At 41.9% G+C, this 12,766-nt stretch overlaps 1 protein-coding gene across 2 annotated transcripts; it reads right to left on the reverse strand.

Annotated features, from left to right (window-relative positions):
* arfip1 (ADP-ribosylation factor interacting protein 1 (arfaptin 1)) lies at positions 1-12,511 on the reverse strand. 2 transcript variants are annotated; one of them, XM_079159286.1, is made up of 10 exons: positions 12,290-12,511; positions 10,782-11,167; positions 7,307-7,408; positions 6,228-6,336; positions 5,600-5,704; positions 4,214-4,326; positions 3,760-3,981; positions 2,746-2,903; positions 2,288-2,462; positions 1-2,188 (listed from the first exon to the last, which is right to left on the reverse strand). In XM_079159286.1, the coding sequence occupies exons 2-10, from the start codon at positions 11,163-11,165 to the stop codon at positions 2,033-2,035; spliced, it is 1,524 nt and encodes a 507-aa protein (XP_079015412.1). In that variant the 5' UTR covers positions 11,166-11,167; positions 12,290-12,511; the 3' UTR covers positions 1-2,032. The 2 variants fall into 2 exon arrangements, with proteins under 2 accessions (XP_079015412.1, XP_079015413.1); XM_079159287.1 differs by lacking the exon at positions 5,600-5,704 and having other exon boundaries at positions 2-2,188.
* Positions 12,512-12,766: the final 255 nt, after the last annotated feature.

A 12,766-nucleotide genomic window follows, 5' to 3' on the forward strand; every position in this document is an offset into this window, starting at 1 on the left:
CCTGGTGGTGACTTCTCATACGAGCTGCTACTACAAACACCACTAGATGATAAAGAAAAGAAACTTTAATCTTCCCAAAGAGTTTACACAACATTTTGCAATCCTTTTCTTCTCCCAACATGTGTTAATGTTTTATCATCACAAAGGTAAAGACCCACTAGCGCATCAGCCTGTAGGTCTTCAGGAAAAACAGACAAAAACAAAGCCAAATGGCAGCATTGGTCGTAAACTACAAGGTGAAATAGAGAAAATTACAAATATATATCCATCTATTTCAGGGAAACAAGAGATTGTTGTACAAGATTCACACTCTCAAACTGCTATGGTGAGCCATAGGAAAAGTACAAATCAACAAAGTGAGGACGCGACAGCTGGTTATCAATAACAGCGTACAGTGTGTCCTCTTTGAAAAATATACTTTTATGTAGCCCGATGAAACAAACTGTGAGCAGCTCAGACAAAAGATGCTGGTCTTTCAAATTTACAAAAAGTTAATCGTATTTTGGTTTTCCCCCTCACATATACAGTTGTTTTTTTAATTAGTCTCAAATGCATAAATGTGCTTGTGTGCAATATGGATAAATATCTTTGAACTCTTAAAACATATTTAGACTTTCTGAATGTTCTTGGAGTGTATTTTAACACAGCCATCATGCGTGTGTTGTGTTGAGTGTTTAAACATATACAGTTGTACAGGCTCTAACTGTACTGTCCTCCGAGAGTGTGTGTGTGTGTGTTTGGTCCATTCTCTTCCTTCAAGAGTTGGTCCTCAAAACTGGAAGAGAAAACTTCTTTTTCCAACAGCAAGATCAAATATTGAAGCGCGGCGGGGAAGAGAAGAACAAATTCAAGAATTCAAGGCACATTTAGTCACATAAGGCTGGTCCTTCATTTTCTCTGCATCGAAGAGAATCAAACACTTTTACCCATTCAGCCATATGCCAAACAGAGAATAATATCGATTAGAAATAGCATCCTGTCAGCGTAATCATTTCACAACTAGCAGGATTTGTTGTGAACAGACATAAATAGGATTTTAACATATCAATTTAAAGAAATAGTTTCACATCTTGGGAAATACTCTTATTTGTTTTTAGGTCGAGAGATAGACGAGAAGATCAAAACCATTTTCACGTTTGTACGTTTAATATAAAGCTACAGCCGGCAACTGGTTAGCTTGGATCAGGGGGAAACCGTTAGCCTAGCTCTGTCCTAAGGCACATAACCTCCTTTAAAACCACATCTTTCTTTTTTTACACTTTGTTTTTTATATTAGTGAGGTTATGAGGTGCTGGTAGGCTGAATTTTGTTCACCTTTGGCGAGAGACAGGTTACCCTGACAGCTAACCGTTTTCAGTCTTTACGCTAAGCTAAGCAAAGCTAACCGTCTGCCGTCTGTAGCCTTATACTGAACAAACTCTCAGCAAGAAAGCAAATAAGTGCATTTCCTAAAATGTCAAACTGCCACTTTAAAGCAGAGTTTTCTGGCCAGTTTGCATGCATGATCCATAAATCTGAATGCTGCTTTGCCCCGTTTATCACAACAGGTGTCAAATCAAATCATGAAAGAATTCATGTTCCGAGTCTCCTGAAGCTTCCGGATTAGATTTATCAACAGATAAAGAGTAAATTATGTGTAACAGGCAGTCGTTTTGATCCCGAAGCTGTCCTTTACAGAGCCAACAAGTCCGCTGTGCTGAGATACAACATTCATATGCTGGATTGCAAAAGGCCATTTACAGTTTCCAAATGTGTTTACTGCAGCAACTCCTGTTCATCAGATTTATCAAACAGTTCAAAAGTGCGTTTCCTATGATTTCAAATCACTGCAAGATGAAAACGATGATTTAACAGCAAGAGTAAAAGGATTGTAGGAGGTTTTTTTTTTTTCATTTTGCGTATGGAGTTAAAAGATTAACAATTGTGAAAGTTTGAAAGGCAGTGACAGTCGAGTTGAAAAGGGGAAAGGGAGGGTCCTGTAGATTTTGACATTTCCTGTCAAACTGAGCCGCTGGGGCTTCAAACGGAGTGATTAGTGCTCTTCCAGCCAAGATGGACTGTCCCCACCTGGCATTTTCAACTTGATGTGGAACTGTTTGAGTGTCTGTTCCAGCTGCTGTTGGTTTCCGGCGTAGTACGCAGCGATGGCATTGTGGAACAGGATGAGCTGGTTATGCAATACCTTCACCTGTTTGGGGACAGGAAACAAAGAGACGGTGAGCACACTTGGAACGCAAAGCCATTATGTGGCCGCAGGTATGTCGAGCAGAACAACTCTGAAGCCGACCTTGTTCTCTTCCAAGAACTTCAGCTTGACGGAGACGTCGTTTCGCATCCTCTCGTACTTCTCGCGGTGGATCTGGAACTGCTGCTGGGAGAGCTCGATCTTGGGCATGGTGGTGGCATCACGTGGCCCCAGATTGAACTCCTCCAGATCTGTACGGTACGCGTCATACTCAACCCTAGACGTGTGGGAATCAAAACAAACATCACTACAGGGGCAAGACAGGCGACAGCAGTAAACCCTGAACTGTTTTATGAAGGAGAAATGCATTCAGTTTCTTTATTAGACCTCAAGGATATGTTCAAATGTGTTGTAGTGAGGAACACTGAATGGGAGAAGGAATTTTGTTTGTTTGAAAGAATACCTTAACAGACAGCCAGGACTGAAACGTTTTCTCCAAACGGTTAGGTAACATTTTGTGGTTTGGAGACGGTGCCCACACATGATCATGCATTACCTACCTGGCAAATTCATACTGTTTGATATTAACCAGGGTGTCTTCAATTGTTTTGTCCACGAGTGTGTTCACACTGGAGATGAAAGCGTTGATGGCACCCAGCAGAGTGTCTCCATTTTTGGACAAAAGCTTTTGGGTGTCAGCGTTGTAACCAAACTCCTCCTAAAGAACAGAGTCAAACGAGTTTTAGTGAACTTTGCTTATTTGGCGCGGTTGTGGCTACTGCAGGTGCCAACATTACAATACATTTTACAAATATATATACTTTGTATATATATATATATATATACACACTTAAGTGATATTGTTTTCCTCCACAGGTTCGCATCCATGACTGTCAAAAAATCCCTTTTGTGTGAAATTGTCATAATTAGCATTTAAATATTTGACTTATGACCAAACATTTTTTCTGGGGTTTCTGAGTCCCTTTGTGTAAAATTGGAAGAAATTCCCTTCTCGTGTGCCGAGAGACATTGCGTTCACAAGAATGGACCCAAAAACATAATGCTGCCGCCCACGGCTGTCGAAGAGGCATAAAAACAAAAAAAATCAATGAATGTGCAGACTAAATAAAACATAATAAAACGGCAATTGCAACACTAATCTACAGCACAAAATTCACAAAAGAGCACCAATGTCTGAGATACAAAATACATACATATATTTCTATGATGTAGAGTAATTATTTTGTACATAATGTACTCACTCAAAAATGCACTTGGTATTTGAACAATGGAGCTATAAAGATAAATCATCTCTGAGGACAGAGGAAGTGGAGGAGGACGCAAACTTGAATTATGCAAGACTCTTAACTGCCTTTTAAGCCACTATTTGTATTCTATTCCACTGAAGCATCACAAGTTAAACAGTAATCTAAGGGATCAGAGATCAGATGATACACGTTCGGCATTATTTTATGACTATTTGCCGGGACACTGTGCGAGGATGATAACGCGCCCCTTCCCGTTTATCCAACCCAATCTGATTGATTACAAGGCATCGAAATATATGGACTCACGTGCAGTTCTGGTGACTTGAGGCTGAGGTCGGCGAAGGCGTCGCCCAGCTGCCTCTGCGTCTGCATTATCTGGGACAGCTGACCGGACAGAGTCTGAGCCAGCTTGATTACATTCTGGTACTTTCTCTTATTGTCGCGGAGGACTTCGATTTGAGCCTCCAGCTCCAGGTCCACGGTCCTCGAGCCCCGACCCAGCTTCTCTGACAGGATCTGCCTGGTGCACTGTAGAGGACAGAGCATGTTTAAACATTAGGAGTGGCTGGAGGGAGGGAGTCGCTACAACACAGTCTAAAACAAGAAAGGATATCAACAATTTGTGTTTTTCAGTTTGGGGCATAGTTCACTTTTTCTGCCAACACCCTAATGAACAGCGAGAAGATAAAGATTGAGAGCTGAGAGAAGAAGCAGGGAGAGGAGGGACATCACAGAATAAATCAAGGACAGAGAGGATTACTTTATATGTGTTGATGCTCCACTTCCTCACTAGGTCCAGTTTTTCCATGGCTGGGCTCTTTAAGTCATCTGAAAGGACCACCGCATCACTCTTTGGCTGTGTATTCATCGAGCCTGGACAATTAAAAGTCATTCACTTAGTGGGTGATTAGGTTATTGGGTTTGCAGGCTAGAGAGCTGTGGTGAAAATGAAGTGAAGTACAATTGAAAGTGTTACAATCATCAAACAGCGTGATGAGATTGTCATGTTAACGCTGAAACTTCAACACTATATTTAAGGCATTAGAGGATGACATCTACGGTTATTAAAATCACAATGAACATTAAAATACAATTAGTCATGACTTACCATTTTCAGTAAACAGTCACAGTAAAAAGGGATGAAAAGTGCTTTATTGTGGTTTGGGCACAAGAGGGGAAATGCTGGAAGATATCGAGCGCAGAAACTGACAAAATATAGATAAAAGGATTTCAGATAAGTAAATAATATAGCTGAAATAATCACAATATCATTGTCAGTTAAAGGGCCTGTGTGTAGCATTACGGGGGGATCCATTAGCGGAAATGTAATATAATATTCATAACTATGTTTTCCTGAGTATATAATCACCTTCATATCTACACAGGGAGCGGTTCCTCTTTACGGAGTCCGCCATGTTTCTACAGTAGCCCAGAATGGACGAAGCAAACACTGGCTCAAGAGTCTTTCACGTTTATGTGGTTGAAATCTGCAACCACACTGTTAGATGCCACCAAATCCTACACACTGTCCCTTTAAATATTTTAAATGTTTTTTTAATTTTATTAACCAATTGGTAGTAAAGGATTTTTGTCCCCACCAACTGAACGAGGGTTAAAGGCAGAGTGTAAAAAAAAACTATTAAAAAAAAAAAGATCTATTACTAGTCTGACAACCTTTTACAATATTTGTCACTTTCAGGACTCCATAGAGAGAGACCAGGGGAGACTATGGGTACGAACTTTTGCAAGGACAAAGGTTACAAGCAGGGAAAACCCACTGCGATTAAGTGTGAAAGCGGTTGTGTTCCCAGCCAAGCAAATGCTTCAGGCATCAAGAGGTTTCATCAGACCTAGAAATCCTGAGAAAATGACTCTAAAAAGGTGTGTGACGTACAAGGCATTTCATTAGCCACGGCAAAGCAGAAAACTACTTCAGTTAGCCCAGACTTATGCAAAGACAAAAACTGGAGAGCCAATAAACAAGAAAGGAGAAGAAGAAAGGTTTGATTGCAGCCTGTGGGGACCAAGGAGCAGGTAAGAAACTGGTGAAAACCAAGAAAAGGCACGACAGGCCTGCGGTTAATTCAGTGTGCAAATGGTGACGATTCAGTATCATCTGAGTCATACTCCTTTTCGCTGCTGGTACCTTCTTTCTCAGCCTGACTATCGCTGGAAGAGCGCGCCAGGCGGCTAGCGACAGCCGAGCTGGGAGCTACAGGTGTCACGGGAGACGTGGGCAGGCTTGCTGACCCTGGGAGATATTCAGAGGTACGATTCATTAGTATGTCACCATCCAGCTTACACAAGCGTAAAGGGGGGGAGGACTTCTCATCGATGTTGGTTTCCTGTCCGTGTTTTTCTTATCGCTGTGGCTCTCTCCATGTCGCAGGATGAACGCGTTAATGAACAAAAGCCTACCTCAACCAGTGTCAATAACATGGAAAATAGCCATGGCAACATGGTGGCAGACGGGCTACAACAGCTCCCCGCTCTATGGGGAGATTTGCATTTGTAACAAGGGCATGACGATGAAAAGGAGAGGAGGGTTACAACGTGGAGATCAGAGGAAACTCATTAAATTCAATTGGATGTTCACCTTTACAAATTCAAATGTCTGCCTTTCACATTTCACTGAGATTAAAACCCAAAAAGTGGAGCACTGGGAATACACGGAGAAGAAAGATCGTCTGTAAACACAGAATGCTGCAAAGCGATCAGATAAATCCGGTGAGTAAGGAAACGGTGCATACACACAAAAAGCAGAGATGTTTTACCTTTGTACGGTCCTGATTCAATGATGCCTTCTGTTGTTGACGCAAAGTTGCTGGAGGTGACACAGGACTCTGAAAGGTTTAGGGCCCCGGGGCCACTGGGGTAAGAGTCCTGTGAAAAAAATGAAATCAAGCAGGTTATATCAACAGGTTTAGTGGATCCTAGCTGACAGGGAACTATATGTACTTTCTGTATTTGTGTCACCAAACATCTAAAATGTACACACAAATAAGTACAATAGATTGTACAATATGAATAAACATGCTCTCCAAACACCTGCTCTCTCCTGTCTGCTAACCGTTACTCATTGTTCAGCCGCACTTTGAATAAGTGATGTCTGTGCTTTCCCCTTAAACGTAAATATAACTGTATTATTATTATTATTATTAAGTTAACTCACTGCAAACCTAAAGTAGCGAGCGGCAGCTGTACGGTGCACCGACGATAAACCTGTGTATGCATTTATACATTCAGTGGCTGATTTAACATCTTGAAGCTGCACACGTTCTTGAGGTTGTGGCGTCTTCCCTGCCACAGACTGTCAGTGTGACTGCGGAGCCATTAGAGGTAAACAGCAGGCCATCTGGACGCACACTGCCTGCTCAGTCAGATTGGATGAGGACGAGCGGGCACCCTGTGGTCTCCAACTAAAGCCCTTCACTGCAGACGGATCTGAGCTAGAGTGTCTGAGAATCTCCCTGCTTCACAGAACGAAACCCATTTTGTAGATCTGCAACGATTTGTTGAATTTCCTTTCAAATTGGTTGACAAAAATGAATCTGCAACTATTTTGGTAATCGGTTAATTGCGCGAGTATATTTGCAAACAGGGTTTTATGAAGTGTTCTGATATTTCACAGACATAAATTATACATGTTTTTTTGCACTGTTCATTTTCATCCAGGAGCAGAGTTAATTTAATAAAAGATGGAAAACTTGACAGACATCCTAACTCTCCAAGGGTTATGTTGTTTATACAAACACAATCTTTCAAAGAAAGGACTTTGAAGACCTCGTCAAAGTTTTGTTTAAACTCGTATTGACAGTTTGGAGAGATGCTGTTCTCAAAACGAAGCCCTTACCCTCTGGAACAGGGTCTCAGGGCTCTGATCCAGGTCTCCATTGCTGGTGACTGGGATCTCAGCGGCTGAGCTTCTGTGGGACTCTTCAGTCATTGTGGCTTCCTGTAACGAAGAGGGGCGAAATGAAGCCGGTTATTCTTTTAAAGCTTTCCCAAACAACGTCAAAGAGAGAGACCGCCGTTAAGAAAAGAGGACTCGGGATCCAGGACACAACAGGACACAATAGCTGTGGGCTGCCATCTTGTGGACACGGCCATGGTGGAAATCAGCAGCTCAACATTGATGATAAAAGCTGTGGCTTCCATATAGTGATGACATGATTGAGTGGGATATCTGGGCAAACACATTGGTGACAACAATTTGAAAGTTAAACACATACAATACAAGAATTGACACTGATTTCAGCTAAACTGTGCCACCCCCAAGAACATGTTTGCAATAAACATGCCTACATTCAAGGTAAATACGCCCTCTTTCTATGATTTTTGTCATCAATTTTCAGGACAGAATGAAGAGATTAGTGAAGTATAAGTCAGTTATGTTGCAGCATTACAGCATTTAGCAGGATCGCTGAGGTTCTTGTGCAACAACTGGCATACATTTTCAAGACTCCCCTATTTTACAACACTGTTTGTTTAATTACTAAACACTGCAGGATGGAATACGTTACAGAGAGCATTGCACTATCGTCAGTCTTTACATGCATACATTTAGTATTGTAAACGCATGATATAATGCGTCATAAAGGTTAAGTGCATAATGGCTCCACCCATGCAAAAAAAAAAAGAAAAAGGAGAAGGGAATCAAGCCGTTATCTCTTAACATCTGCTGTTCTCCATAGTAATGTTTTGGACCGACAATATCTGGTTTCTCGTTGCCACGTTCATGTCAGTGTTTCCGAGAAAATACCGTTTTACAGTGACATCAATAACTTCAGACCACATTAAACCCTGTGTGTCATGTTTTATAACTGGCCATTTTGTGGTCAAACTCGGAAAGATCCCGTGATGCAGCAAACACGCATGGAACAAAATTCTCCTCAACCTCGAATATAATTACCGAACACAAGGAAAGCGCTGCTATAATCTTTATGAAAACATGCAAATCATGGTTCCTTCTAATTGTGCCTGTGGATACAAATGACACAGGGGCAACGTCGGTTTTGTGCAGCCTATAATAAACTAGATGTCTGTAAGATGCAGGCTGAAGATGCAGCTGTTAGTTTTAGTACAATTTATGGCCTCATCACTGTGGACTTAGGAACCAGGACACTGACCTAACACCGTAAACGCTTTACATGCGAGAGCTCTGGTCGGGTAAAGCTGGTTAATGTGGATTAATGACACGCCTAGAAAAGAGGACAACACAGAAACAATGTATTATAAAGCAATAAATCGGAATGTTCATCTATGAACAAGCTCCTTCAGCTATAGGTGGACCTTGACACGGGTCTTAAATAATGCAAATAGCTACCAGACCACATGGTAACGAGATCTAGGACTGACTGACTGGTTTCACTGTGTGAGCAAAAAAGGGTGAGTTTAAATCATAGGCTTATATTAATAACACATTTCATATCAAAGCTAAAATGATGTATTTACTGACAGCAACAATTCCCTAAAGTACTGAGTCAATATATTGGATTCTAGCTCATTCTATTAAAAAGGATGCTAAACTTAAAAGAGACGAAGATTTAAATGTGAGGTCCTTCTAAAATAAAGTAGTATATGACCATAAGCTGACTGGCAGGAAGTGACCTCAGAGACAAAAAAAAATAATTGATCACAACATGTCATCTGATACTGTATGTGTCTGTATGTGTGCGTTTGTAAAGGGTTAAATGTGTGCGCGTTAGGAAACCCTGCTCTCTGGAAGTCAAACCCACCTCTACTAAAGCCAGAACCAAAGAAGTCCTACATGCTCAACCAGAATATAACATATTAAAAAAGACCAAAGTCTTCATATTGGCATGTGTAACAAAGACTTTGTGTCATGTGACAGAGACATAAATACTTAATAGGCCATATGACGCCAGCATGCAGGCAGATCAGCACAGACATGCACCGGTAGGCTCGTCCAGCAACCTACTGCAGATAAACCAGACTCCTGCCTGATAATCCTCTGACATCAAGTTGAAACAGGTTGTCTGGGAGAGACACGCCTCCGATTGCATGCGTTTCTAAAACAGGGTGTAAATTAAGACAGATTGTAACGACAAGCAGCGTTTGTTCTCTTATTATTTAGCTGCGGTTGTTGCAGAACTATCTCAATTCAAGATGCTTCTTATACTGCAATAGAACTGATTCATCCGGGGAGGACCAGGGGTCTCGAAGCCAATACGACCCAACCCAACATCTGCAAACACTCTGCAAGAAAGTTTGCGAATAAAAGTCAGCCTGCTGGAGCAAAGTGGCTGCAAATTAAATCAGGCATATAAAAAGGCATTGTATATATATGGCAAGTCATCGTGTGCTGTTCCCTACAGTTCAGTATCCTGGATACAAGCGAAAAGCACGTGGGAGGAAGGGATAACAACAATATCCTAATTGTCCCAATTAGCTGGGTCAGCTGAAGAGGAAAGAATCATGGCTTGCCTCTCACAGTACAGAACGTGACACAGCAGTGTTGCACAATGCCGGGTTTAAGCTGCAGAAAGGACGGAAAATGTATCTTAACGTGAGACCTGACAATTCTGGGTTACCCCACTGTGATGCCTTTAAGGCTACTAAATGAAGAGGCTTCACAAAAACAGAGGATGATTTTAAATTCTTGCAATCTGACGTGCAATGCTGGCACTTAACCCAAAAACGTGAGTCAACAGCGTGAGGAGTCACACATTCCAGCAGCACAAAAATTGTGGGACTGCCAGAGAATGTGCAGTCAGGACCCCAAATCTGTTTCACTCACCCAGTCATGTGTTTGACGGTGTGTAGAAGTTAAGAGCTCAATGTACCCAACTTACAAACAGGGAACCATTGTGAGGAAATGGTGTCATTTACACATCATGTGCACAAAGAGTCACTGTCCAAGAAAACAAGGCAAAATGTAGAGAAGTGTATACTTACTGACTTGTACTTTATCATAGTATACATAGAGATTGCATGGTAATAAAGAACAATAAATCCGTCTCAACAATCACTTTGAGATAAGCCAGCATTTTACACAAAGCAGAGGAAATGTACGAGGCCTTGATCGTCCCCCAAACACGAAAGGCACCTCACAGAGAAGCACACGAGTAAGAAAGCCACCAACGGCACCATCAACACAGAGCGACAGCTACACCAGCGATACATTCCTAAAACCTCCAGCAAAGCACAATCAAATCTGGGACACCTCTACCGGGGGGGAAGCAAATATGTTGAGGCCTCTGATGATTGTATTATGTATAGGAAAGAGACCACCACCACCATCACAGCAAGTAAAGATTGGAGAAGCAACATGAGCAAGAGCACAGTGAGGAAGCGCTGAACATCACCTTTGTTTCAGTGTGAGAATCTCCACTTTCCTCGGGTGTTTCATCGCTTTCAACATGACGATTTGTCTCCTGTCCCTCATCTTCTACCCTGTCAGACATGTGTGCAGCATCGCTGTCACTGCACGTCACTGCACTCTCCCTCTGAATGCCCTCATCCGCCTCCAGAATGGCCTCGTCGCCGTTTCCTGCATTTTCTTCAGCGCTGTCAATATCAACGTCGTACAGCACATCGTCTGTGTCATCTCTTCGCCTACTGTCGTCTACACTCTCCTGCTTCTCATCCTCACTCAAACTCTCTTCCGATTTTTCAGCCCCCTCACAATCCATCTGAGAGTCCTCGGCTGAGATCTTCCCCGATTCAGCCTCAAGACTAACTTCAGACATACCTGAAAACAGACAGATAGAAGGGTATAAATAGGTCCTACCGAGCCATCTTACAGCTTGTAGTAGCATCAACACAGTACAATAAAGGAGTGCAAATCAAACCAACTCACAGTTTGTACCTGGATGTGAATGTTATTATTTATTTGGATTGTTTCATGAAATGTACTGCTACTGCTTTTTCTAAGCATCTGGATGTAATAGTCCCGGACTGGTTAAACAGGTTTTTAACTATTCCTACCATGCTATTTTTAGACGGTAGCTGGAAATGGCATATCTCCTTGCTAATTTTGTACAACACAAGATAAATATTAAATGCATTATTGTGAGTGAAGGTATGTAGTAGATAGCCTTAATTGTTACCACAGACAGAAAATAGACAGATCATTTTGGCACGTGTCCTGCAAACCAAGCAAATACTTATTTCCATCTATTGGTTGGTTTTTATCACTTTATAACTTGCCTTAGTTTGTGATTTACAGATATAGGCTACTTGATCTGGCCTTCATCCATAACAAGAAATCACTTGAAACACTAAACCAACCTTCGCCTTGGGCATACACACATGGGGGGGCTTAGTGCTGGCAAGACAATGCTAAGGTGTGAATTTCCAGGTTTTAAGCTCCCTGCAGGAAGATATGACCCATTTATATGTCGATTACTATGTCAGGTTGGGTACTTTAATGAAGAAACGACATTGGATGCCATTACTCGCACAGTTAGACAGTCAAAACTGCGCTGCCGGTGGCACAATTAGCCTACCTGTTGCAGCACACAGTCACGTGACCAGCAAGGGCGTCCAAAAGTAATAAAGTACTTATAAATGCTGGTAACGACACATCATATGAGGAAGTGCCCTTGTTATATTGCATGGTTAAGGTTATTCGGAAAGCAAAACACCCGACAAATATTACGGTAGTTTAGCTTTAGGATGTCCACTAATTCTAGTTAACGTGTATCAGAGCAGCTGACGTGGTTGCTAACGTTAACCGAGGGAAACAGCAGACAACGAACCTATACCAAACTTAAATAAAGGCACTTTAAATGGTCGTTATAATATGTTTCACCAAGATGTGTAACTCTATAAGGGAATGGCGATTCAAAACTTTCGGTCAACATTAACTCACCTGTCTGCGGTCGTGTGGCTAACTGTGTAGCTGCGAACGGTTAGCAGTTGCTCACTGAGATCCTCGGTACTGTACTGGACGTCTTTTTTGAAAGGCAGTGTGCCTGATGCTAATGCAAACGTTGCATAGATATACTACCAATGTACCGTCGATGGTCCTCGACTCTGCTTAAGACTAGGCTTGCTGTTTGCACCCCGGAAAGACTGACCCAATGTGCGGGCCCTCGGCTGTCATCAGAAGCAGAGACCGCATCGTTTGCACATCGCTGCATGCGCTCTCCCCCTGCTGTTAAAACATGCTAATTGCAGTTTGTGTCCAAGGTCTAAAATAAGTTAAATTCATTTTATTTATTCATTCATTTAAAAATTACCACATGTTGGGTAAAACACGATAATGTACAGGCTAATGTGCTGGTTAACTCTTGCTCAAAAATGTGTATCTCAGCTACAACGGTACACCTTCTTCCACTTGCTTGCT

Source organism: Pholis gunnellus (genome assembly GCF_910591455.1).
Source record: "Pholis gunnellus genome assembly, chromosome: 5".
In the NCBI taxonomy this organism is placed as follows: Eukaryota; Metazoa; Chordata; class Actinopteri; order Perciformes; family Pholidae; genus Pholis; species Pholis gunnellus.

What these genes read in the sequence shown, in the direction of transcription:
- arfip1 (XM_079159286.1), bottom strand. Translation starts at nt 11,165, where the DNA reads ATGTCTGAAGTTAGTCTTGAGGCTGAATCGGGGAAGATCTCAGCCGAG. An exon ending in TAGTCAGGCTGAGAAAGAAG is followed by an intron (nt 4,327 to 5,599) that starts GTACCAGCAGCG and finishes TTAATTGTCCAG; the next exon opens with GCTCGATGAATACACAGCCA. An exon ending in AGTTCTTGGAAGAGAACAAG is followed by an intron (nt 2,189 to 2,287) that starts GTCGGCTTCAGA and finishes GTCCCCAAACAG; the next exon opens with GTGAAGGTATTGCATAACCA.